At 41.6% G+C, this 25254-nt stretch overlaps 1 protein-coding gene across 3 annotated transcripts in view; it reads left to right on the plus strand.

Annotated features, from left to right (window-relative positions):
- Positions 1–25254, plus strand: part of DIAPH3 (diaphanous related formin 3) — a 487575-nt gene that overhangs the window by 115024 nt on the left and 347297 nt on the right. For all 3 annotated transcript variants that reach the window (XM_059723010.1, XM_019500535.2, XM_014608394.3), the window contains 5 exons: positions 4681–4799; positions 4900–4964; positions 11677–11781; positions 14481–14816; positions 17821–17935. In XM_059723010.1, coding sequence (XP_059578993.1) covers positions 4681–4799; positions 4900–4964; positions 11677–11781; positions 14481–14816; positions 17821–17935 — 740 coding nt within the window. The remainder of the gene's footprint in view (positions 1–4680; positions 4800–4899; positions 4965–11676; positions 11782–14480; positions 14817–17820; positions 17936–25254) is intronic.

A 25254-nucleotide genomic window follows, 5' to 3' on the forward strand; every position in this document is an offset into this window, starting at 1 on the left:
CCTTCCAACTGCATGTCTAGAAATAGGAACTTGGAATCTCTCTTTGTGAGCAGTGAAGCTCCATATAAATGTGTTGGAGCTCAGGGCAGTATAGAAGACATTCATGGCCTTTCTTCACTGCATTCAAGTGTCATGCCCTGGTCACAGTGGACAATTTTACTGCAGTGTTTGAAATCAAAATACAGCCAGAGATGCTAAATGCAGAGAAATGGTTCACTTATCTCAATCATGCATAGACTACCAGGTATGCATCAGTGCTGCTCTTAGTCTCTAGAACATCTTTGCAGGCTGGTGAAGAAGAACGAGCTCCTTATTACAAGTAGCAGGTCAAGAGATCGGTATTCAAGCCCCATTTGTGGAGTTGGGTCACCTGTCAACCTTTTTGAACAAGGTAGACAAGAAATGTCCCTCCTATGGCTCTACGGGCTTTTGCTTGTGTTTGCTCTACTGTTCAAGGAGCTTTTTATTATGCATTCTGATCCTGCAAGTCTGCCATGAGGTGACCTAGGACTTGCTTCTAATAACATTGATAGCATCTGCATGGCTGAACCTTTTGGCAAAAGACTTTAAGATGCTACTGATGATTTCAGACTTGCTAATGTATGGAGGAAAGAAAGTACTCCCTTCATCTTGTAGATTGGATGCTAGATGGCTTTTCTTGCACAAAGAGCAGGAATGTTCCTTCAAATTTAGAGGCATTTATGGCCATATTGTGAATTATTTCACTAGGCATACATTCTTGGCAAAATGGGTCAGGTGTTTGACTTGATGCTGGCTAAAGAACATTAGCCTGGCCAAGTCTACTGTACCAGAGATGTTAGACCAGAGGTGCCACAAGTAGCAGAGGCAGCCACTGTGTATAGCATGCAGCAGATTGGGGAGGGGCGGATGGCAGAGCAGGAGGTCAGGCAGAGGTCACAGAATAGGGTTCAGAAAACAGAACAGTAGACCAGGCAGAGGAAAGGGAACAAAACGGCATTCAGAGTGCAGGGCTAATTTGTGGCATGCCTGCCAAAAAAGTTGGCACCCTCTGTATTAGACTATCTCCTGGTCTTCAAGCATATTGACCTTTCTATCAGCTCAGTTGAGATGCTTCTGGCACTACTTATTGAATCCCTGGTATTTGAGAGATGGTATGACTTTAGCAAGGCTTTTGATATGGTCTCCCACAACATCCTCTTAAGTAAGCTAAGGAAGTATAGGTTGGATGAGTGGCTGTAAAGTGGATAGAAAACTGGCTGGATCATTGAGCTCAGAGGATAATAGTCAATGGCTCAAAGCCTGGTTGGTGGCCGGTATCAAGTGGAGTGCCCCAGGGGTTGGTTCTATGGTCAGTTTTGTTCAATATTTTCATTGATTACCTGGAAGATGGCATAGAGTACACCCTCAGCAAGATTGCAGATGACACCAAGCTAGGGGGGGAAGTGGATATGCTGGAGGGTAGGGCTAGGTTTCAGAGAGACCTTGACAAATTGGGGGATTGGACCAAAAGAAATCTCATGAGGTTCAATAAGAAGTGCAAAATCCTGCACATAGGATGGAGAAATCCCACGCACCGCTACAGACTGGGGTTTGACTGGCTAAGCAGCAGCTCCACAGAAAAGGACCTGAGGGTCACAGTGCACAGTAAGCTGAATATGAGCCAACAGTGTGCTCTTGTTGCAAAGAAGGTTAACGGCATACTAAGCTGCTTTAATAGGAATGTTGCCAGTAGATCGAGGGAATTGATTCTTCCCGTCTATTTGGCACTGGTAAGGCCACATGTGGAGTACTGTGTCCAGTTTTGGGCCTCCCACTACAGAAAGGATGTGGATAAATTGGAGAGAGTCCAGCAGAGGGCAACATAAATGATTAGGGGGCCGGAGCATATGACTTTTGAGGAGATGCCGAGAGAACCAGGCTTATTTAGTCTGGAGAAGAGAAGACTGAGCAGGAATTAAATAGTAGCCTTCAACTACCTGGAGGGAGGTTCCGAAGAAGATGGAGCTAAACTGTTCTCAGTGCTGGCAGATAGCAGAGCAAGGAGTAATGGTCTCATGTTGCAGCAAGGAAAGTTTAGGTTAGATATTGGGGGGAAAAACTTTCTCACTAGTTAGTAAGACACTGGAACAGGTTACCCAAAGAGGTTGTGGATCCTCCATCCTTGGAGGCTTATAAGACCCAGCTAGACAAAGCCTTGGCTGGAATGATCTAGTTGGGGGTGGTCCTTTGAGTAGGAGGTTGGAATAGATGAACTTCTGAGGTGTCTTCCAACTCTAATTTTCTATGATTCTATGTGTTTTCTTAATTGAAAGCCCCCAAGTTTCTTAAGGGTTTGTTTTGGGTCTTTTCATAAGTAAAGGATGAAATTCTTACAATTGGACTCTAACTTTATCCTCATCGTCTTGATGAGAGCACTGTTTGAATCCATAGTAACAAGTTCTATTCTACTCCTATCCATGAAAATGGGTTTCTCAATTTTAGTGATTTATATGAGCAAGGTGAGTGGGTAAGACTGAAGCATATCTTAAGGTCCTCCCTACACTGCCTTTTACTTCAAGTAACTTGTCCCTAGTTCTTGCCTAAAGTCATCACTGACTCTTTAATTTAGGGCTGTAGATCAACTTGCTGGTGTTCTTAAAGCCTCATTACTCATTACATGCAGAAACTTTGCTGCAGTTACTGGACATAGAGCATTAGTCTGTTACTTTTTTAGAGAAAGATATTCACAAAATTTCCTTTGCTCTGTTTCTGTATAACACAGCAGTATTAGCCTAGGGATTATCAAAAGAGATCTTGTCCTGTATAAAACTATACAGTAAGTACACTAAGGATGACTTGCCACCAAGAGGCATTACCCCAGAGTCTAAGCTGCCTTCATAACATTCCTGTATAACATTTCAAGAAGTAATATCTTCAGGGCATGTGTTGGAGCTCTATTCATATCTTTATGAAGCATTATGCTCTTCTGAGAGTGTTTAGGGCAGATGTCATCAGTGGAGTCGGTATGAGGGAACAATAGGAGAAACTGCCCTGACCACCATTAGAATCAGGGAGGAAAGAGTGTTTAACCCCTGCCTCCAACAGAACAAACAAACGAACAAAAAAACCAGGTGCCACTGTGGTTGGCAGCTGTGTACTTTCATTTGCATTCACAATCACAAACTGGAAGTCATTGCTGCCACTTTGACTAGAGAGCCTGGCCATGCCCTTACAGTGCTAGATGCCATATGTGACAGTCAGTTTTATAATTGATTTTTACTTCAGGGCACTTTTAAGAGCCACCTTTTGGTGTGAAGTCACCTTAAGTCACTTAGGAGTTAGGAATAGTATGTGGACAGTTGCTCTTCAGAACTGTTATCAGTAACTAGGTTTCCTTAGATGTATTGTTCACATACAGATATGTACTCCATAATTTCCTGTCTTTCTTGAAGTCAATACAATAGGGCTCTGTAGTTGAGAGGAAATTGAGGAGGAGAAAGTACTCGCTGCCAAAAGGGAGCATGAGGACAGGAAAGACTAAGACTTGCTTTTTGGATCTTGTTAAGCAAAAAAGGCTCACAAGAAGGCACAAGGTGTGAGAAACACCCCTTTAATGTATATGTGTATCTGTGGACAAAACAGCTTGCTTTTTAACTACTTAGATGTAACTTTCTTTTCTGAGAAGTCCTTGATTACTTTAGGATGCTTATTACTGAAACTTTAATACATTTTGCTGATTTTTCACAATGTATTGAAACACTCTTATTATTTCCATAGTTAAAGCTAATGTTTAATAAATTACCTTCTTTTGGCTAACCAAGGGAAACTAAGACAATTATATGCTAGCCCCCAATTCATCTAAAATATGCTTGGATATCAGGATGTTCTCAGGATGCTATAGTTATTACTGTCTCATGATGAGGGAAGTACAGTCATAGAAGAACATTTGGTTTAAGGGAATAAGAATTGGAAGTGATATTAAGAGATAATATAAGAATATCTAGTTCTTACCATTATACTAGTATACTATACTAATATCTAGTAATAGCAATGGGCAGTATATAATGTTTTTTGGCATTATTTTTACTATTTTTCAAGATTTAGCAATTTTGCTCGCATTTAACGTTTTGCTTTAACTGTATCTGTGAAATTATTAAAGTTGCAAGTATTTATCAGAAGAATCAGGTAAGTTTACATCATGGAGCATTTTCAGCTATGAGACATAATGATATATAATGTTATTTGAATGAGGGCTGTGAGAATGCAGGCCTTTGAGTTGTAGAGTGCAGAATACAGAATTATATACAGAAAAATTATACAAAAACATTGGTTTTCTGACGGTTAGACATACCTGTTTTCTGTGAACTGTTGTGCATGCATTCCTGCTTAATGAACAGTCCGGTACCTGTTATGGCACTAGAGGTGGAAAACTCGTGCTAAGGGCTCTGGAGAAAACACCTGCTCCCTTCATTATTCCCTTTCTTGGCATCTTAAATGTTCACAAAAGTATTTGCTTTATAAGGCCGCATCTAGAAATTCCATGTGGCAAACTGCAAAATATGTTTGCCTTTGAACATATAATACATCTATGAGCTGAGTCATTTGAAATGCTTTGGACTGTTCTAAATTCATTTTGGAATAGCTTTTATTTGACAATAATGTAAGTATGAACAAACAAGTGAAAAAAGTTGTAAAAATGATTTCCCTCTTTATATTTAGACCGCAGTATTTCAAATTAATTGAAGAATGCATCTCACAGATAGTATTGCATCGAAGTGGAACGGACCCAGATTTCACATATCGTAAAAGATTAGATGTAAATTTCAGTCACTTAATAGGTAAGTATTGGTTTAAGAAACACTTACTGTCATGTATTTTTTATTTTAAAAAACAAAAATTTTAAATCTTACATAATAACCTTATAATTTTCATTTTTAGATACTTGTGTAGATAAAGCAAAACTAGAAGAATTTGAAGAGAGAGCTTCAGAACTGTCCAAGAAAGTAAGTAACTTTGAAGTTCTGTAATCTTGATAGGTTTATTTATGAAACTAGTCTCTTAAAATGTAAAAACTACCAGCATGTTTTAGCATATTTACTAATGAGGAAAAAAAAAGCAATGAAAAGCAGAGAACTTTGCACAAATCACTTAGGCTACGAAAAAGTGCTTTACCAGTCAAAGCAGCACGTTAGTTTGACCCATATCTGCAGTGTCTGTATAGATAGTGTGTTTCAGCAGGGCTTTTTGAAGCTTTTATCTGATAGCTGTTTCAATCAGCTATTACATAAAAGTGCCAAAAAAAGTCCTGGTAAAGCTCCCGATCTCTACTGACATTGGGGTGGGGATGCCTTTTCTGGGTGTGTGGTGGGCTTGGCGCAGGTGTGCGTGGAATTTAAAGTAAACCACTGTTTTTTGTTGTTGTTTATTCGGGGTTTTTTGTTCATTTGTTTTTTACATGTATAAGCAGCCTTACTGCCTTCTGGTTCTAATCACTAATATGTAGATTTTGTTTTGTATTAAATTTTAAACAGCAGGTCTCTTCTGTAGAACACAAGTTAGCAGCAGGGATCTGGGTTTTCCGATTCCCACAGAAAAACAAATTTCCCCCTTTACTGGAGCCAAATCTGGATTTCTCATTTTGGAGGAGAATCCCACAGATTTTGCAGTTTTGAAAAGAGCTTTCTGCAGGCTGGCAGTTCCAGGTTGCAAGGGGCTGGGAGGGAGCAGGAGGAGGGCCACAGGCAGGGGGCTCCCTGAAGAGCGGCTCCTGTAGGTAAGTTGTGGGAGAAGGTGGGGATTGAGGCCCCCAAGGGGAGGGAGGGAGTTGGGCAGTGCTGGGGCTGCCCAGCTGCAGGGTCCATGGTGCTTGGGGCCCAAGGTGGCAATGCGCAGCCCCAAGGCCTCAGCAGGGAGCTGGACAGGGCCACGGTTAGCTTGTCCAGGGACTAGGGAATTGGGGTTGGGCTGGCTCCCCACTGCTGTGCACACTCCCGGTGGGTAGGTTGGACCCGTGCCCCACCAGATTCATGAGTGGGGTGGGGACGAGCTACCTACTGTGCACTTGGGCTCCCACCCTGCTGCCCTTTCCTGGGGCCTCTGCAGCCCAGCAGATGCTACTTGGTGCTAAAGGACACATCAGGGCTGCATGGGAATGCGGCTTGGTGCTGCAAGCTCTCTGCTGCCCTGGCAATGTGTTCCCTGTGCACATGGTGGCTGTGAGAGGCACAGTCTGGCACCACTGCCCCCACTGCTGCCACATGTAGAAGGGACATATTGCCAAAACGGTGTGGAGCTTGCAGCGGCAAACAGCTTCCATGAACCCACAGCGAGCAGCCTGTGTCTCCCTCTGTCCCATGCATGGATGTGGGCGGCACAGGTCTTTTCCCCCCCCTCCCCCCCCCCCCCCTGGAGAGAGCACGCAGTGGCAGGGAGCCAGACCTCCTGCCTGAACCTGCAGAGGCAGCATGGGGATAGCCATGCTCTGCAATGCTGCAGCAGCTGTTGTGTTCTGTTGGGGGCAGGGGACTGAGGACCCGGGTCCCGGTCCCGTAGCCCTGGCAGCTGGGGGAACCCTCCAGAAGGGCTGGGGGGGGGGCAGGGGGATGTGGGTGGCGGGGCCAGGGGCATAAGCAGAGCCAGGGGGCTGTGGTCATGGGGGAGTGAGGGGCACCAGGATGGAGTGGGGGACCTTTCACTTTAACCATGGAGTTTTCGGGTTTTTATGAGAGAATTTACAATTTTATTTTTCTATCAGGAAAAACCAGGATCCCTTGTTATTAGCCGGGATCCTGATTTTCTCTGATTTAAAAAAAAAAAAAAAAATGGAATCCCTAATATTCAGATTAAAAGAAGCAACCCACAATTCATATTTTTCTGTGATCAAAATGAAACACCACTAAGAGAGAGATTCATAGTAGTGTTTCATTTGAATTGTGGATTTGGGGTTATTTTTTTAATCTGAAAATTGATTTTTTATTATCAGAGAAAACCAGGATCCCTGGTTATCAGTAGTTAGAAGTTCAGGCTAAAGTTGTATATTGTCAACTTTTACTTAGTAGACTACATTATGAATGGAAGACAGAGGATTCTGTCCTTAACAGAATTGTATCCGTGTTTTTTAAACTAAACTTCTATTGTCCGGTTCTGTTAATGTCTCTCTCAAAACAGCTCTGGTTTTGGTGTGTTGCATTTGCAAAGTGACCCTTTGAAAACACTTTATTTTTTAGAAAATCCTGTTGAGTAAGTACTTGTATAATCAGAGTGAATTCCAAGTTTTATGTCTTGACATAATGTTTCCTGCATTGATTTAGCAGCTGGTAGTATTATACATTTAGACAGTCAAACATGTAAGTTAATTAAACTATTTTAAAATTCTGGTTTATTGATTTTTCTTAAAATACTTTTCTTTGGATCTGATATATTCAATACATCTCTAATCCCGGGCAATTATTTTTTATTTAAGGTACTGGTGGGTGAGAGATTTGAGCGAAATGTCTTTAGAATAGATAGCTTTCTTTTCAGGCAAGTCCATCAGCAGGTTGTGCGCTGCATTTTATCTTTCATATATCCAAGCAGAACCCTATAGCTAAAATGAGTTGCACACGAACATCCGAGTGTAGTCCTAAAATTTTTTTGCTTGATTTAGAAGTAGGTCTTACACATCTTCAGTGCTCTCAACTAATATTGTTCTGGTTCAAAGACTTTTTTTAGAGCAAAAAGTTCGAAGCAAACATTTGCACTTTTAATGGACATATTAAAATCTGTGGGGATCTTTACACATGTTCTGTGGTGGAGGGGGGAGGTGGTGCTTTTCATTAGAGTGGCTCTGAGAGCCAACAAACACCCAGCACATGTATAGGTGCCCTATAGATCCACTTTGCTATAAAACAGGGGTGTTCAACCTTTTTTAACAAGTTGTACCCCTTCTGTCTCAGAGTTTCAGCTCACGCACACCTTTATATTTTTTTTCTTGTTTTAAAGGGGTGGTGGAGGGGGCAGATTGAGGCCCCCATGGTGAGGGAGGGAGTGGAGTTGTGGCGGGGGCTGGGGCAGGCGCTGCACAGCTGGGGCAAAGCATGGGACTGAGCTTCAAGTGGCTTGTCTGGAAGGTGTGTGTGTGTGTGTGTGTGTGTGTGTGTGTGTGTGTGGCGGGGGGGGGAACGGCTCCTGCTGCTGCGTGTATCCCAGGAGGGCATGGGGGTGTGTGCGCCCTGATCTGCATGGAACGAGGGCAGGCTGCAGCTGCGGGATGGATCTGGGGCTGTGCATTTTCTTCCTGGTAGGGGGTTGAGACAGGCTGCGCTCAGTGTGGGCAGTGGGAGGGAGCTATGGGGGGGGGGACTGCAGTCACCCCAAAATTCGCCATAGCCCCTCGAACCCCCCTCTTCCCTGTGCCGCTGCCACCTGCCCTGGCGCAGCCTGGCTCAGCCCCCACCAGGAAGAGCCTGGTGCTGCCCTGGCCCACCCATGCCGTTTGTGCAGATCTGGGGGCACACACCTTTATGCCCTCCCGGGGTGCACGCAGGAGTGGGAGCTGCCTCCCCTCCACATGTGACTCAGTCCCATGCAGTGGCAGAGCTGTGCAGTGCCTGCCCCAGCTCCAGCTCCACTCCCTCCCCCACCGCTGGGGTCTCAATCTTCCCACTCTTCATGTCCCTTCCCTCACAACAGACTTACCAGCCAGACCCGGCTGTTCTCCATGCTGCTGGGCTGTGCTCCTGGCTGCCTGCGTGCTGCATTGTGGCTGTGTGCACACACGTGGCATTTATTGGCCACGTTATAAGCCACATCAGTTCTGTGTACCCCCATGACCTTTTTAAGGACATGTAGGGGTGTGCGTACCCCCAGTTGACAACCACTGCTATAAAAAACAGGTTTTAGACATGGGCATTGTGAACATAGTCTAACAGAAGTATAGGGCACTACTTAATGGAACTCTTCTTGGGAGATGTTTGATTAAATTTGTATAGTTCATTCTTTCTTCTTGGTTCTAACAATAGCTATATTTTTTTTTTGCCTGAAGATTAAAACATTGAAGAAGCAATTTACTGAGAGGTTTTGGTGTCTTGTTGAAAGATGATGTAAAATCTGTGTTGTACAGGTGTAACCAACTAAATTTAATCATGGTAGTATGCCTGTAAAATGTGGGTTGTTTTTTTTTTGATTAATTGTAGTCTTGATGATAATAAGCACAACTCTGAATATTGGTGCATTTAAAACATGCATCAAAATTTGAGTTTCCAAATAGAGTATAAATGCCACCACAACTTATTTTAATTTTTTTTCTCAAACATTGTTATACTGTTCAGTTAGCTTTCAAATTCTTAATATTGATCAAGATGACCATTTCAATGTGGAATGTCTTTTTAATGGTAGAACTAAGATTTTTCTTAGAGAAGCTAGTTTGCTGTAACCTATGGTGAAAATTTAGAGTGCTTTGTGGGCTCTTCAGTAACTGTATACATTATTAGAATGAGACACCTTCCTTCACTGGAAGGCTATTTCATGCTTAATGCACACTGAGGTGTGAATATATGTATGTTTGCAGCACTTTCAAAAGGGGAACACTTTAGCAGCCGGTAGTTGTGCGAATGAGCTGAGAACAGTTAAAACATAGCAAAACTGCTCTCGGTATAACACTGCTCATTCATCTAGGTTTAGCATTGGACCAGTTTTGCTATATTTGAATAATTTTTGGCTCCTTCACACCCAACAGTTAAATTATAATAGCATTTGATACATTCCCCTTTCGAAAGAGTTCTAAATGTACGTGTGTCCACACCGTAAGAGGTGTGGAGAACACTAGTTATGCTGTAGATTCCTACCTTTGCTTACTGTGATTAAAATTTCTGTGTAGAGGAAGAATCACTTAGTTTTCTGTCAATTTGAGCTTTTAATGTTGTTAATATAATGGTGAAGGCTGAAATATACTGTTGAAGGCTGAAATTAAACATACAAGTGAATATTAGAATGTTATGAAGGAACCAAGGCAGACAAGGTTCCTTGGGTGAATTTGATATCTTTTATTAGACCAACCCAAATAGTTGGAGAATATTTATTAAGCAAGCTTTCGGGTTCAAAAACCCTTTGTCAGGCTAAGGAAGTTAGGGCAGTTGGTGTGTGCTCTTCCTGGATGGAATGAAAAGTAAACAAGCCAGGGGCTGGGCTGGGCAGTCAGTTGCCAGGCAGATTATAATGTATCAAAAATCCAATGTCTATGTTTAGTCCATGATTTCTAGTATCCAGCAGGTTGATGAAATGGAGCTCATAGGCTCTCTCTGTGAAGTGTTGTGTAAATTTCCCTTGAGGATCAGGACTGAGAGATTGGAGAGAGAGAGTGGCCCTCCTGTGAGAAATGTGCCCCCACAGGTAATTGGGTATTTCTGTCTTTGATGGATTTCCGGTGTGCATTCATTCTGGTGCGCAGTTGTTGTTTGGTCTCTCCTACATATTTTCCATCAGGGCATTTGGTGCATTGGATGAGGTATATTACATTTTTGGAGGTGGTGCTGTAAGATCCAGGGATGCTGATGGCTCTGTTGTGGGGTGTAGTAATAGTGGGGGTGGCAGAGATGTGTGGGCAGGTTTTGCATTTCTTGTCATGGCACGGTCTGGATCCTTTTGGTGTGTTCTGGGCTTGAGGAAGTTTGCTTCTGGTGATGAGGATGGCGAGGTTCGGTGCTTGTCTGAAGGCTAGGATGGATGGCTCTGGCAAGATCTTTTTAAGAATAGGGTCTCTGTCTAGTATGGGTTGCAATTTTTTGAGGATTTTCTGTACAGGTTCAAGGGAGGGGCGATAAGACATAGCCAGCGGTGTACGATTTGTGGGGGTTTTTCTTCTGTACTGCAGCAGTTCTTCACATGGTATCTGGGTGGCTCTTTCAAACGTGCGATCTATCTCTCTGGAGGAGTGTCCTTGCTGGGTGAAAGTCTTTTTAAGATTGGTGAGGTGGCGATCCTGGGTGTTCTCTTCAGTACAAATGCAGTGGTATGTGAGGGCTTGGCTGTATATCACAGCTTTTTTGGTGTGTTTCGGGTGATTGCTGGTTCTGTGCAGATATGTATGTTGGTCTGTGGGTTTCTTGTATAACGTGGTCTGTATTTTACCCTTCTGGATACTGATCATTGTGTCTAAAAAGGGGATGTTGGTGCTGGAGTATTCTAAAAAGAGTCGGATGGAGGGGTGGTGACTGTTGAATTTCTGGTGGAACTCAATCAGAGATTGCAGGGTCTCAGTCCAAATGATGAAGATGTCATCGATGTATCTTAAGTATAGCAAGGGTTTGATGGTGCAGTTCTTGAGGACACAACGCTTCCCAGAGACGAGCCTATGAGCTCCATTTCATCAGCCTCCTGGATACTAGAGATCATGGGCTAAACATAGACATTGGATTTTTGATACATTATAATCTGCCTGGCAACTGACTGCCCAGCCCAGCCCAGCCCAGCCCCTGGCTTGTTTACTTTTCATTCCATCCAGGAAGAGCACACCAACTGCTGAAACTTCCTTAGCCTAACGAAGGGTTTTTGAACCCGAAAGCTTGCTTAATAAATATTCTCCAACTATTTGGGTTGGTCTAATAAAAGATACCAAATTAACCCAAGGAACCTTGTCTGCCTATGTCCTTAGACCAACACGGCTACAACCTAAACCCCTGCAATGAAGGCACCAAGTAATTTTTTGTAATATCAACTGTGTTGTCATTTTTCTTCCAGTTTGAAAAAGAGTTTATAGTTCATCAGGAGACCCAGTCACTGCTGCAGAAAAAAGAAGAAAAAATCCATGAGCTTGAAGCAGCATTACAAGCTTTTAAGTCCCAGGTAAAAGATGATTTTAGATGAACTTATATACTATTACTAGTGAAATAAACTTCCAGACATCAGTAGAGTTTGTCAGGTTTTTAAAAAAACAAATGATTATCAGATCATTATTCTCTCTCCCTCTCCCTTTCTGTGAGTCTGTGTGAAAAGAATTGTAGTGTGACATTAATTAGTTGTATGAGTTCCCAGTTGATCTTTTTTGTGCCTGGGCTTTTGTTAATTAAACTAGTTCCTTACATTTCATTTGGATTTTGCTTTCAGTGTCACATATTTCCTAAGTAATTAACCACAAAGGGTAATAAGTCTTCTACTCTTAGATTTGGCATTCATCACTGATTCTTATCCGACTACAGGAAATTATTCTTTATGCAATTTATTTTGCTGAAGCTGCAACCATGGGTATCCTGCAGTGAAAGATAACTTCCAGCTGAATGAGAACATTTTCTGATAATTTTTCAATTTCCAAAAGTAAACATTTTAAAACATGACAAAAAAAGGAAGAAATACAGATTCTAAAGGAGATACTTTACATGCAACTGCTGCATGTTTTATATTTGGATAGTATGACCAAAGGATTTTTGCTTCTATTACTGCTAGTAGTGAAAGGAATAGAATCTAAAGGTGTGGAAGCAGAGATCCTTGAATAAGATATACACTAAGGAAGATGATAAAATAATTTTTGACCATGCCTTTAGTCAAATAGATCTTAAGCTTGTGTAGTCTTATTTTAGAAATTGGTTCATCTGTATGCTTTAGTTCTGTAAAAATATGTAATTCATGTTTGCTAAACGTCAGTAAGCAGTATTAAGGAGCAAAGTACTTGCAGAGCTGCACATAATCTCTTTAAAGAAAAAGTAAATCTCCAAACTCCTTTCTCTTCAGAAAATATTCATCTTTTTCAGTGATAAAACTTCAGTATGCATGCCTTAAACTACTACTACTTTTCATGTAAATTTGGCAAAACTGACAGAATATTCACTTTTGATAGTGATGAGATTCTCTCCCACATACTGTTTTCTTTGTGGGGTTTTTTTGTTATTGGATTAAGTAGTTTAACATCCACAATAGGGTTCATGAATGTATGTGAGCATGGATATAGCTTACACTCTACAGCCATGGTCATAATGGTCAATTTTATGGAACAGTTTGGGAAAGAGATTTATATTTTGAATAATGTAATAGTTTTGGTTTATTGCAACTCTTAATTTTTGTGATTGAACTCATTTTTAGGACACGAGTATTTAGGACATGGTCTGAAAAGGACCATAGGTCCCCAGGCTCCAAAATTTGCTACTTATCATGGTTGGCTTTGGGTGCAGTCAAGCCTGGTTTGTTATTTTATTGCGTTTCCTGTTTCTTCATAGTTATTTCTTTAAAAATTTTAGAAGGCTAATGAATTTATTTGATGCCTGGTAGTCAGTGAAGAATATGTGACCCCTTTAATCATATGTAACTGCTTTATTCCTTTAAATTGATGTTATGCTGGAACTTATGTAACAGTTGCATTTAAAAGGGTTGCCTTGCCTTTTGCTAAACTGTTCATTCATCATGCATTAAACAAATGGGCAGTAACCCAGGAAACTTCATCATCTAGTCAACAAAGAAGTCCTAATGATAGTTAAAATATTATATTTTTGATGTTTATGCTATTGTCAGTCTGTTTATTATATAATATTTTAAAGACCAACAACTAGAACAAAATGATCAAAACAGGCTTATCTCAGATTTATACAAATACTAAAGAGGTTGTGTTTATATGTACCCTTGGTGCCTTGTATATTTTGAACTGGTAGTTTTTTAATAAATTAAAAAGAAAAAAGTGTAGCTCAACAGTAATAGTGTTGTCTAACTGTACTTGACTGACCACTATATACTGTAACCATTTTTTCTCTTACTGTTTTCAGTCCATTTTTTTCTTTTCTACAACAGTGTTGAATTCCTGAGTAATCTTTAATGTCTGCCTTTTGTCTGCTCTCATCTGTCCTACTGGTCAGTGTTTTTGCATTGCACATAGTAACTTTTCCTCACCCAATGCACTTTAATATATTTTTTATCCTGTTACAAATTTGTGAGCAGAAGCATTAGCACTGTGTGACTGAAGAGAATAGGGTGATAATGCACTGATTTGATTTACGCTTTGTTGGTGGTCTGGAAACTTATCTATACAACCATTAAAGTGACCTTTTTATTTAAAAAGAAAGCTTAACTATTATTTCAAAACTTTTTTTGTGTATGTAGGTGTCAAGTAAATCTCAAAGACAACTTTTCCAGTCCTATTACAAGGAAGGAATCCTTGATTTTCTGGGAATAGTTCTTAGCTGCAGTAACAGCTTGAAGATTGGTTTCAGTTTGCACAGCAAAACTAACAGCATTGGTTTTGATTTTCTACAAACACTGGCTATTCTAGAAAAAAAATCCATTATTATGCAGTGTGAACAACTCTTAGGAACTGTAAATAGATATGGATACCCTGGAGTAGATACAAGCTCACAAATAAAAATCATCTCCAGCTAATTTTACTGGGCATGATGCAATGTAAAGTGTTCTCATTATGAGAGGGAGACCTTGTCAGTTTCAATAAAATTCACATTTCAATATTTTTACAGTGACATTTTCCTAGTTGTATTATTTTGTGAATAGGAGTTTTCTGGTACTCAGTTTGAAAAAATGAATTCGAACAAGTTTTTTTCCTCCCCCAGTATGGCTCATTACCACCTGGATCAGCTGTTCCTTTTTCACAATCATCACAAGGAGGCAACTCTGTTCCATCAGTTGGTACATCATCTCATCAGTTACCACCACCACCTCCACCCCTACCTTTTAATGGAGCTATGTTACCACCACCACCACCTCTGCCACCACCAATTTTGAATGGCCCAGGAATGCCTCTGTCTTTTGTTGCCCCTCCTCCTCCTCCTCCACTGGGCTTTCCTGGAGGACATTTGTCTCCACCTCAACATAATTTGCCCTTTGGATTGAAGCCTAAAAAAGAATTCAAACCTGAGATCACCATGAAGAGGCTCAATTGGTCCAAGGTAAATATTTCATGCAGAAAAATAGACATCATTTAATTGACTTGGCTGGATGAATGAGTTGTAAAAAAAAAAAAAATGAATGTCAAATTAATGAAAATATAATGTATTAATCTCCTTTCCAAGCTGTACATGACATTAGGTTTTCTTTTCTCCTCACTCTTAGCTTTTCTGTCCCCATAGGCATTTCTACTCCTCTCAGTCTTTTCATCCTGTTATTTGGTGGCATTTTATAAAAATATTTAATATGCTTTACTCCTTTTCTCTTTTGAAAACTACAGTTTATAGAATCATAGGGATGTGGGCTGATAAGATTTTTGAATGAATATATCTAGTATGTACTGGTGCACTAAGGCAGGATGAAGTATACTTAGCCTATAAGTCCATTTATTTTAGGAAGGATAAAATAGAAATGTATAGGGGGGATGGGAAGTAAAAAGGTATGTGTAACTGCATAACAGATCAAGGTATAGCTGAAAAATCTAGACTGAAAGGTTAGGGATAAACTTTCAAAAAGCCAGAGCCTGAATTTATTCAACCTTTGCAGGTTAGTTTAACCTTCCTAAGTTGAACCAGTTTGTAACAGGACAAACATTCTGAATGTCTGTTCTATTACAGGTTTAAACCAGTTTCTGATTGCTTAAAGTGGTTTATGTGTAATGTCTGCCCCTAGCCAAGAGGAACATACTGTGTTTAATTTTTTTTACGTATGTATAAAGCAGTAGTGGCAGATTTGCCACAAGTTAAGCTCTTCCCTCTCTCTCTCTTTCTCTCTCTCTTCGCTCTCCCAAGTGCTCCTCTAATCAGCTGGATTCCTGAGGCATATCTGAGAGTTTGTACCCTCAAAATGGAGGCAGGAGGGTTTGAGCAGCCAGTGTCACAGAGTGCTGTAGTGGCAGGACGCTGCTGCCAGGGAGGTATTACTACTGAGAGCCATTTGTTCCTTGCATTTCTCCTGACAACATGAATTAGGCTCTCTACATGGCCTCCTTTGACTTTATGAAAACTTTTGACTCTGCCAGCTGCGAAGTGTTGTGGAAGATCCTTCTGAAGTATAGATGTCCACTGAAATTTGTCACTATTCTCTGCCTGCTCCATGACGGTATGCGAGTGGTGGTTCTTAGTAATGGATCTATCACAGAAACCTTTGAGGCTAAAATGGGAGTTAAGCAAGGCTGTGTCATCACTCCAACACTCTTCTTAGTATTCCTTGCCATGATGGTACATCTGACAACCAACACGCTTCCAGCTGGAGTGGACCTAAACTACCAAATGGATGGTAAGCTGTTTAATCTCAGCCAACTCTGAGCCATAACCAAGACCACCCCGACCTCAATCTTTGCGCTCCAGTATGCTGCTGATGCTCTAGTGCATGCCCACTCAGAAGCAGACCTTCAGGCAATGGTTGATGTTTTTACTGAGGCATACAAGGAAATGGGACTGATGCTTACCATTCAGAAGACTAAGGTCCTCCACCAAGAAGCTCCTTATGAACAGGCCCCAGCTCTGGTAATCCAGATCCACGGTGATACCCTGGAAATGTTGAATATTTCCTGTACCTTGAAAGCTGCCTGTCGCAGAAAGTTGACCGAAACAAAGTAATCCAACATCGCCTCAAATGTGCAAGTGCAGCCTTTGGATGCCTGAAGAAATGGGTGTTCAAAGACCATGCCATTGGATTCGAAACCAAGCTCATGGTTTATCAAGCAGTCATGATTCCCACCATGCTGTATGGAGCTGAGACATGAACAGCACACAGGAGACAGCTAAAGTTGTTGAAGTAACATCAACGCTGCCTGCGTTGCAGTGGGAAGGCGGATGCACCCCTGTTAGCATCTGCCTAACCATGAATATTGAAGTGATGATCATCTGACATCAACTTTGGGCTGGCTGTTTCATCCAGATATTTGACTCCAGACTCCTGATGCAAGGTTTATTCTTCCAGCGCAGCCAAGACATACACTCAAAAGGAGGGCAGAGAAAGCACTTCAGGGATGTCCTAAAGGCCAACTTAAAAAAAAATTTTAAAAAATGCCACGTTGATGTCAACTCATGGGAGACTATCATCCGGGACTACCCCAAATGGAGGAAGTCTGCTGCAGGTATCTCAGTAATTTGAAATCCCATAACAACAGCAACAGGAGATGGAAAAGCGGGAGTGGCAGAAACAGCATGTCGCAGATCAGATCAAGAACCCAGTGCCACCCACCCCACATGGAAACACATGTTCGAGCTGCAGTAGAATCTGTCGATCCTGGGTAGGCCTTATCAGTCTTCTTCAGACACACACAAGACACTCAGTGAAGACAATCATCCTTGACTACGAGGGCTTGCCGAAGGAGCCTACTAAAAGCCAGGTTAACCATTTTCTGTTCCCTCCACATCCATACTTTCATATCAAAGTGAGGATGTAAGGCTCTGAATTTGGTGGTAGCTGCAGGGCCAGAAAAGGTTAATCTGGCTCTTGATGGTGAGACCTGACACCACCTCTTGCAGTAGCCATCCTGCTCACACTCTGCCTCACTTGTCTAGAGTCTCATGCCCTGCTGCTTCCATTCCAGTGCGCCTCTTTACTCAGCACCCATGGCTTTTGTGCCACACACAGTGGCTTTGTGGCATTCTACAGGCACTTGTACTAAGCACTTTTTTGTTAAACATATGCTCTAAGGAGGAGTTGATATGTAAATTAAGCTTTATACATCTTACAAAGTATTGGTAATAGTTCTTTTTAAAGGAGTAATGGCTCTTGTACACTCTATTCTCTAATACCTACATTAGGTAGGTAGATCTTAAGTGCAATATACTTTTGAAATCTGAAATTTTTGGAGTTGTAACAACCAGAGACAGCCTGAGCAGGGTGCGGGGCCCAGGGCAAATCAGCCTCTGCGGAGCCCCCACTAGGGACAGCCCTGGTAACAACATTCATCCTGTAGGTTTAACTATTCAAGTTACAAGAGCTTATTTATACTACATAGTAATTATAATAAAGTTGATACCTTGATTGCAGATTAGGCCACATGAAATGACTGAGAGCTGTTTCTGGCTAAAAACAGAGGAGGACAGATATGAAAATGCAGAACTACTTTGCAAACTGGAACTTACATTTTGTTGTCAAAAGAAAGGTAAGTAACTTATTGACTTGATTTACTGCTTTACTACTACAGTCTTATTCACAGCCTGTAGATTGCATCAAAAAAATTAAATCTGCATATGTTAGGTGAGGGCATGTAAAATATTGTCTGAAAATGATAATTTTTTGAGCTTTTATTAAAATGGTGATATTGTACCATATAATTTTGAAAACAATATGTAATACATAAGTCAAAATTTAAAATCTCACCGCAATAACTCGGAATGCTTCCTGGGTCTTTATTGGAGTTTTTTGTTTAATTATACTTGTAAATATATTTTTGTACAATACACATTAACTATTGACACATTTGTGAGTTACAGTTCATTTAGCAGGTAGTGTATTTAGGTTATAAATATGAATGTTTTTTGATGCATTAAGTAGATGGTGAAGTTAACCCCACAGGAATATTCCAGCAGCTACTTGTGTAGCTGTAATTCACTCAAGTCTTCTTGGTCATCTCTTTCATAGGGTTCACATCATCTGATGGATGTCTAGCTATTATAGAGAAGCAAGGATATTTTTTGGTGAAAAATTTTATTAGAACAAGTGTACAGTGGGAAAGATATTAGACTTCTGGGCGTGAGGTCTGGGAAAGTAGCAGACGCAGCTTGAGCTAAGTAGAAGATAAAACAATGACCTGTATATAGGGGTGTACTGATGAAGATTTTTTTTAGCTTATACTAATGGCTGATTATTAACCAACCATATCAGCCAATGCTGATCCAATTGCCAATTATGCAGCATCCAGCCCATAAGTCTTGGGCGGGGGGGGGAGTGGGGGTGCTGGGGATGTAGATTGAGGCCCCCATGGTGAGGGAGGAAGTGTGGGGCTGGGGCAGAGGCAGGTGCTGCCCAGCTGGGGCGGGGTGGGGTGTGGGACAAAGCCGCAGTGGTGGGGCCTCTCTTAATGCTGCGCGCACCTCCAGGGAGGCAAGGGGAGGAGGGAGGGCAATGTGGTGGGCTACAGCCACCCCAAAGCTTGGTGTAGCCCTTCCCCCTCCCCCCCTATGCCACTGCTGCCCGCCCTGCTCCTGCCACAGATTTACTGGCCAGTCGCTGGTCTCCAAGCTGCTGGGCTACATTCCTGGCTACGTGTATGCTGCGACTGTATGCACGTGGCATTTATCGGTGACATTATTGGTCACATCGGTCAAAAAAAGCCAATTGCCAATAATGTCAATTTTCCTTTTATTGGTGCTGATAGGATATGGACTGATACATTAGTGCACCTCTCCCTGTGTATAACTCCATGTATAAATAAAGGTGGTCTAATTAAAGAAACAGAGAAGGGCTGTCATAAAGGAGCAAAGAGACATTATCAGGAGTGGAGATGTGAAGACCCAGAAAAAAACCAGAAAAATTTTGGGGAAAAGTTTGTTTTTTGTTTTGTTCTCCCCCCCCCCCCCCCCCCCCGTTTTTTCCCTGGATTTTTTTTTTCTGATTTTTTTTTTCCTGAGAAATTGGAAAAATTGCAAGTTTTTTTTTAAAAATTAAAAAAGCTCTTATGAAATATTTTCTTTTAAAATGATAAATAAAATGTTTAAGACAAGGGGTTCATATATTGCTACCCTTTACTCCCCAAAAATGTTTTCTAATAACAATGTAATAGAAAGACTTTTATGTAAGACTATCTACAGTATCAGATCATTACAATTCCTGTACACTGAGGACAAGCAGAACAGTAGAACTCTCAAATGCAAGAGCAAGATGCATTTCTGTCCCCAGTGGGCACTGCTGTTTTCACAAAAGAAGGATTCAGTGCCTTTGCTTGTGGACTTTGTCCATTGTTGATGTTTGATCTAGAGGTTGGTCGATCTGCTCCTGTCCTCCTGACTAGGCTTCAAAGGTCTGGGTGTGGACACTGGCAGCAGCATCTATTCATTCCTGTAGAGATTAGAAACAAGTAGCGTATTGCCCTCCTTGCTCAAAAGCCTCAGGAGAGGAGACAGAGCAAATCTAAAGGTTTTGGAATTGGAAGGAACCTGCTGCCTCCTGGCCCTGTGACCTTGAGACTCACAGAAGTACAGAAGCAGCACAAAGGAGCTGAGAGAAAGTATACTTCTTTATTGAAAGGTAAGAGTTTAAACTTCTCTGAATTCAGTATATTAAACTATATTTCAGCTGCATTAGTATATTTTCATAACCTATGTAATTCATAATTGAATTCCTACTAATCTGATGTTTTGTGACAAATCACCCAGCCTTAGCAGTGAGGTGAGGTGAGGCCTGCAGGGCAGGGAAGTTGTTCACAGTTAACTCTGAGGAGGATTCTCCTCTGTCCATTACTAAATCTGTACATGCTGTAGCTTAGTGTTTATATATGCAGTCTAACCACTAAATTCCATTTTGCTTTTTTCCCCTTCAGCAAAATGGTGCGACCAACTTCTAGCATATGAAAGCATTTCTACACTGCAAGTTATTCTGAGGAAAAAAATGCGATTTGCAAATACCGTCAAATGAAATATGCATTTCCAAATGCAACTAGGATGACCAAACACATCCTTTTATGTAAGAAGCGTCCTGTAGGCATTAAAAAATCCTTCATGGGTGTAAGTGAGGAGGAGGTAGATCATGATGATGAAAGTGCAAGTATTTTTGCCCACATTCTCGATTCAGAAGTCCTCTGCCTGCTGCTGCTTCTATAACATTAGCATCACAAAGGGTTGCCTAGTCAACGTCCTCAAATAACCAAATATTGCAACCAGCTGTATACAAAAGACTCCCAGTAGCTTCATTTGTAGACAAGATGACACCTGATGATCAGGAAAAAATTGACCAAGCTCTTGCAAGAGCAATAGAATCTTCTGCGATGCCATTGTCAGTAACTGAAAATGCATGCTGACAGGAAACTTTTAAATTACTAAGACCATAATACCGTTTGCCCAGCAGACATTCTTTGAGCAAGCCTCTTTTAGAGTCAGAATATGAACATGGGATGCAATTTGTGCAAGGTAAAATCAAAGAAGCACTGTCTTGCAGTACTTACAGATGGATGGATAAATGTGCAGGGAGAAGGAATCATAAACTTTTTGAAAATGACACCTCATCTAGTTTTTTACAGAAACATTGAAGCAGGAGAGAACAGGCATACTGCAAAGTGTATCAGTAGTAAAATATGTGAAGCCCTACAGAAGATTGGAAGTGGTCAAGTATTTGCTTTGCTGACTGACAATGAAAGTAACATGAAAGCAGTATGGGAGATCATAATTATAAATATCCACATATTATTGCAATAGAATGTGTATCCCATGGGCTAAACTTGCTTAATGACATCATCAAGTTGGACACTCTGCAAAAGATCTATAGAAGAGCAAAAGAAGTTGTAAAAGCTACTCATATTGTAGCTGCAGTCTTTAAGAAGAAGCAGGAAGAAAAGAATACAAAGAATCAAATAGTGATGCTCAAACTCTATAGTAAAACTAGATGGGGTGTAGTGGTGATCTCATTTGAAAGTTTACTGAAAAACAAAGAAACAGTAATAACTGAGGATCTTAAAGTACCCAGAAGTGTAAGGAACTCTTGTACTTGATAAGGATGTCTACTGGGTTCAGCCGCAGAACTGGAAGATTCTAAAGCCAATTTCTTAGCAATCACTGCATCTGAATCAGACAGTGCACTTTTGTCAGGCATTCCTTACCAAATGGCCCGGATAAAATCAACTGTTTTTGAGAATCTAAGTGTATCTCCACTTACAACTATGGAAGAAAGAAACGTGAAAGACTTTATTAGCAGAGGTGTGAACTAACTACCATTAGTTTAGAGGTGAGGTTGTTGCGCAGTTGTTACTGTGTCCTGGACTGGGACACAGGGACAGTCATACTGGGTAAAACCCAAGGTAGATCTAGTTCTGTATCGTACCTCAAATGGCAACTAGCATCAGATGCAAAATGTTGGACAGTCTGTTCACCTTTCAACTACATAATTTTAGCACTGAAAGATTACCTTTCAGCCTGAGAGAGTCTAATATCCTTTCAAAAATCTAATTATTTTTTATAACTTTGATATTCTTGATATCTATATATAAATTATCTAATTCCTTTGTGAATCTGTTGTTTTGTCCTCATTGGTTTATTTTCATATTTTCCACCCACTGTATGAAAAAGTGTTCCTTTGTGTCAGTTTTGAATTGCCACTCTTTTAAATTAATGGAATGTCTCCTCATTATTGTGTTATAAGATACACTAGACATAATGTTCTGATGACCTCTCCAGCACCCTGATGCTACTTATAACCAGGGGTCCTGGTTTTCTCTGTTTAAAAAAAGTACAAATTCTCTGATTTTAAAAAAATATATATTTGCTTAAAACCCCCCACATCTGTGTTTTTCTGTGATTTAAAATGAAACGCCACTCCTATGTCTATGTCTCAGTTGAGCACAGTGTTTTATTGATATATTTACAGTTTTAAAGCAGTTTGGAAGCCTACCAGAGCCTCAATCATTATAATAGAATACATTCTAAATACCTATATATTTTGGCATTTGATTTTGGTTATTTATCATGGAAGATAAGAGCTTCCCCTGCTCCCTTTGCTCACCAGGGTGTGGGTCCAGCTGCAGCTGGCCCCCTTCACCCTCCGGCTGCTTTGCAGCATGGAGCAGCCCTGATATGCCAGTGCCCTGCCCCTGCTTTTACTATCTCCTCTCTTCCCAAACCAGAGCCACCCTAGTCCTGCTGGTGCCACTCTTTCCTGACCTGCAACTCCCTGATCCCCCAGCCCTGCCTGCCGGGGGTGGGGGGGGGGCCCCAGCTGCCAGGGATACAAGACCTGGCAGCTGCTGTGGCCATAGTGGAGTGCAGAGCTTGCTCCCTCCCCACTTTGTGGGTGGCATGGCTGGAGCAGAGCGGAACCTGTAGGGGGCAAGGGAGGATGTGGGCTGTGATCTCGGGGCTCCCTGACTTGCTGCCTTCCCCCTGGGGGCCTCTGTGGTCCAGTGGGTGGGACCTGGTGCAGGAGGGCAGAGCAGGGTGCAGAGGAGCAGTGCTGCTGCCAGCTCTGCCAATACCACTTCTTTCCTTGATTTGCAAGTGACACTCCTGTAAATTTATCTTAGGACGTTGTTGACTTTTTTGCAGTAAGAACACATTGTTGGTGGCTAATATTATGCTTAGCTTCTCAAGTTTCTTCCTTGCAGTACTGCAGCCTAACCACTTGTCCCCTGGTGTGCATTTGTTCATGTAGTTCTTCTGTCCCAAATGCAGGGCTTCTCATTTGTCCTTGTTGAACTTCATCTGGTTGATTTCGGACCATATTCCCAATTTATCCAGATCATTCTGGATCCTAGCCATGCCTTCCAGAGTGTATGCAACTCCACTGAACTTGGTGTTTTTTGGCAAATCCATGCCATCTCTTTCTGATCACTTTGTTCTCCAGGTGCTTCACAATAGATTTCTTGAGCACCTGCTTTAAGATCTTTTCAGATATCAAGACGAAGCCGACAGGTCCGTTATTTCTTGGATCCTCCTTTTTCCCTTACTTAAAGATGGACACTATATTGCTGTTTTCCAATCATCTGGAATCTCACCAAGTCGCATGAGTTCTCAAGAAGGATAGACAATGGCTCTGAAATTACCTCAGCCATTTAGTTTAGTCCTCTAGGGTACATCCCATCCAACCCTGCTGACTTGAAAGCTTTTAGCTTCTCCAGGTAATTCCTAAACTCTTCTGCCACTACGCTATTTGCTGTCTTCACTATCTTTGCTGCCAACAAAGCTCATTGTCTGATAGCTGATTATAGTAGTGAACAGACACACATAATTAGATGCTATAGTCTGAAGTCAAGCAGAAAGCAGGATAGATATGCACATTGTAGACTAACCAGCATGTGCATGTGTGTATATCCTTTCAGCCTAGATTTTATATATATAATCTAGGCTGAAAGGATACATGCATATACACATGTACACACACATACACTCTGGTTAGTCTACAGTGTGCATATCTATCCTGCTTTCTACTTGTGCTATATATGGGCTGAAATATACATATATATTTCAGCCCATATATAGCACAAGCTTTCATGGGCTGAAAGTCACTTCATCAGGTGCTTTGAAAGGATGCCCAGAAATATAAGGAGGAGAGAACAATTAGAATAGAAAAAAACAAGGGTGGGGAGAGGGTGAGTGGGGAGAATGGGGAGGTGGATAGTGCTGGCAGACACAAGCAAGCTAGCAGTAAATCCAGGCAATGGGTTAAGGACTAACACTCTGTGTTTAAGTCACACTTAACACAGTCCAGTCTGGATCATTTGTTGTTCAAACCACGTTTTAAGAGTTTGTCTAAGAACAGCCCCCCTCAGGTCAGCAGTGGAGTATCCAGGGTGGTTAAAGGTGTGCCACAGGTTTCCATGTCTTTCTGCAATTGATGTCAGAGCCATGATAATGCATTCTGCCATATAGATTCATAGATTCTAGGGTCAGAAGGGTCATAGATTCTAGGGTCAATAGATCATAGAGTCCGACCCCCTGCAAAGGCAGGAAAGAGTGCTGGGTCTAGATGACCCCAGCTAGATGCCTATCTAACCTCTTCTTGAAGACCCCCAGGGTAGGGGAGTGCACCACCTCCCTTGGGAGCCCATTCCAGACCTTGGCCACTCGAACTGTGAAGAAGTTCTTCCTAATGTCCAATCTAAATCTGCTCTCTGCTAGCTTGTGGCCATTATTTCTTGTAACCCCCGGAGGCGCCTTGGTGAATAAAACCTCACCAATTTCCTTCTGTGCCCCCCTGATGAACTTACAGGCAGCCGCAAGGTTGCCTCAACCTTCTCTTGCGGAGGCTGAAGAGGTCCAGGTGCCCCAGTCTCTCCTCATAGGGCTTGGCCTGCAAGCCCCTAACTATACGAGTGGCCCTTCTCTGGATATATAGGGATTGTCCAGTCTGTCATTTTTATTGCCTTTATTTCCCTTGCCAGTGGCAATATCCTGTGTGCAAATTTGCACACAGGCATATCCTGTGTGACAATTTTCTTATGCTTTTCCATAGTAATATGACCAAACTTCTTCTTTTGATCCTAGTCCTAACAGTTCTTCCATATATTAATCCTAACAGTTAAATTGGTAACTTCAGTCTGGTTTTATTTAACCATTTGGGCCATTTATACAAATGCTGCTGTAATTAAAGCACCAGTGTGTCTTGTGTATCAGTGTCCCTGCACTGAAAAATGGCGGTAGGGGCACTTTAACTAAAGCTTGGAGTACGAGTTTTGGTTAAAGCGCCCCTGCCGCCATTTTTCAGCATGGGGATGTCGATGCACATGATGCTGGATTGCCTGATTTAATTGCAGTGCATTGGAGCAGTCTTGATGCATGC

Source organism: Alligator mississippiensis, chromosome 1 (genome assembly GCF_030867095.1).
Source record: "Alligator mississippiensis isolate rAllMis1 chromosome 1, rAllMis1, whole genome shotgun sequence".
NCBI lineage: Eukaryota > Metazoa > Chordata > Crocodylia > Alligatoridae > Alligator > Alligator mississippiensis.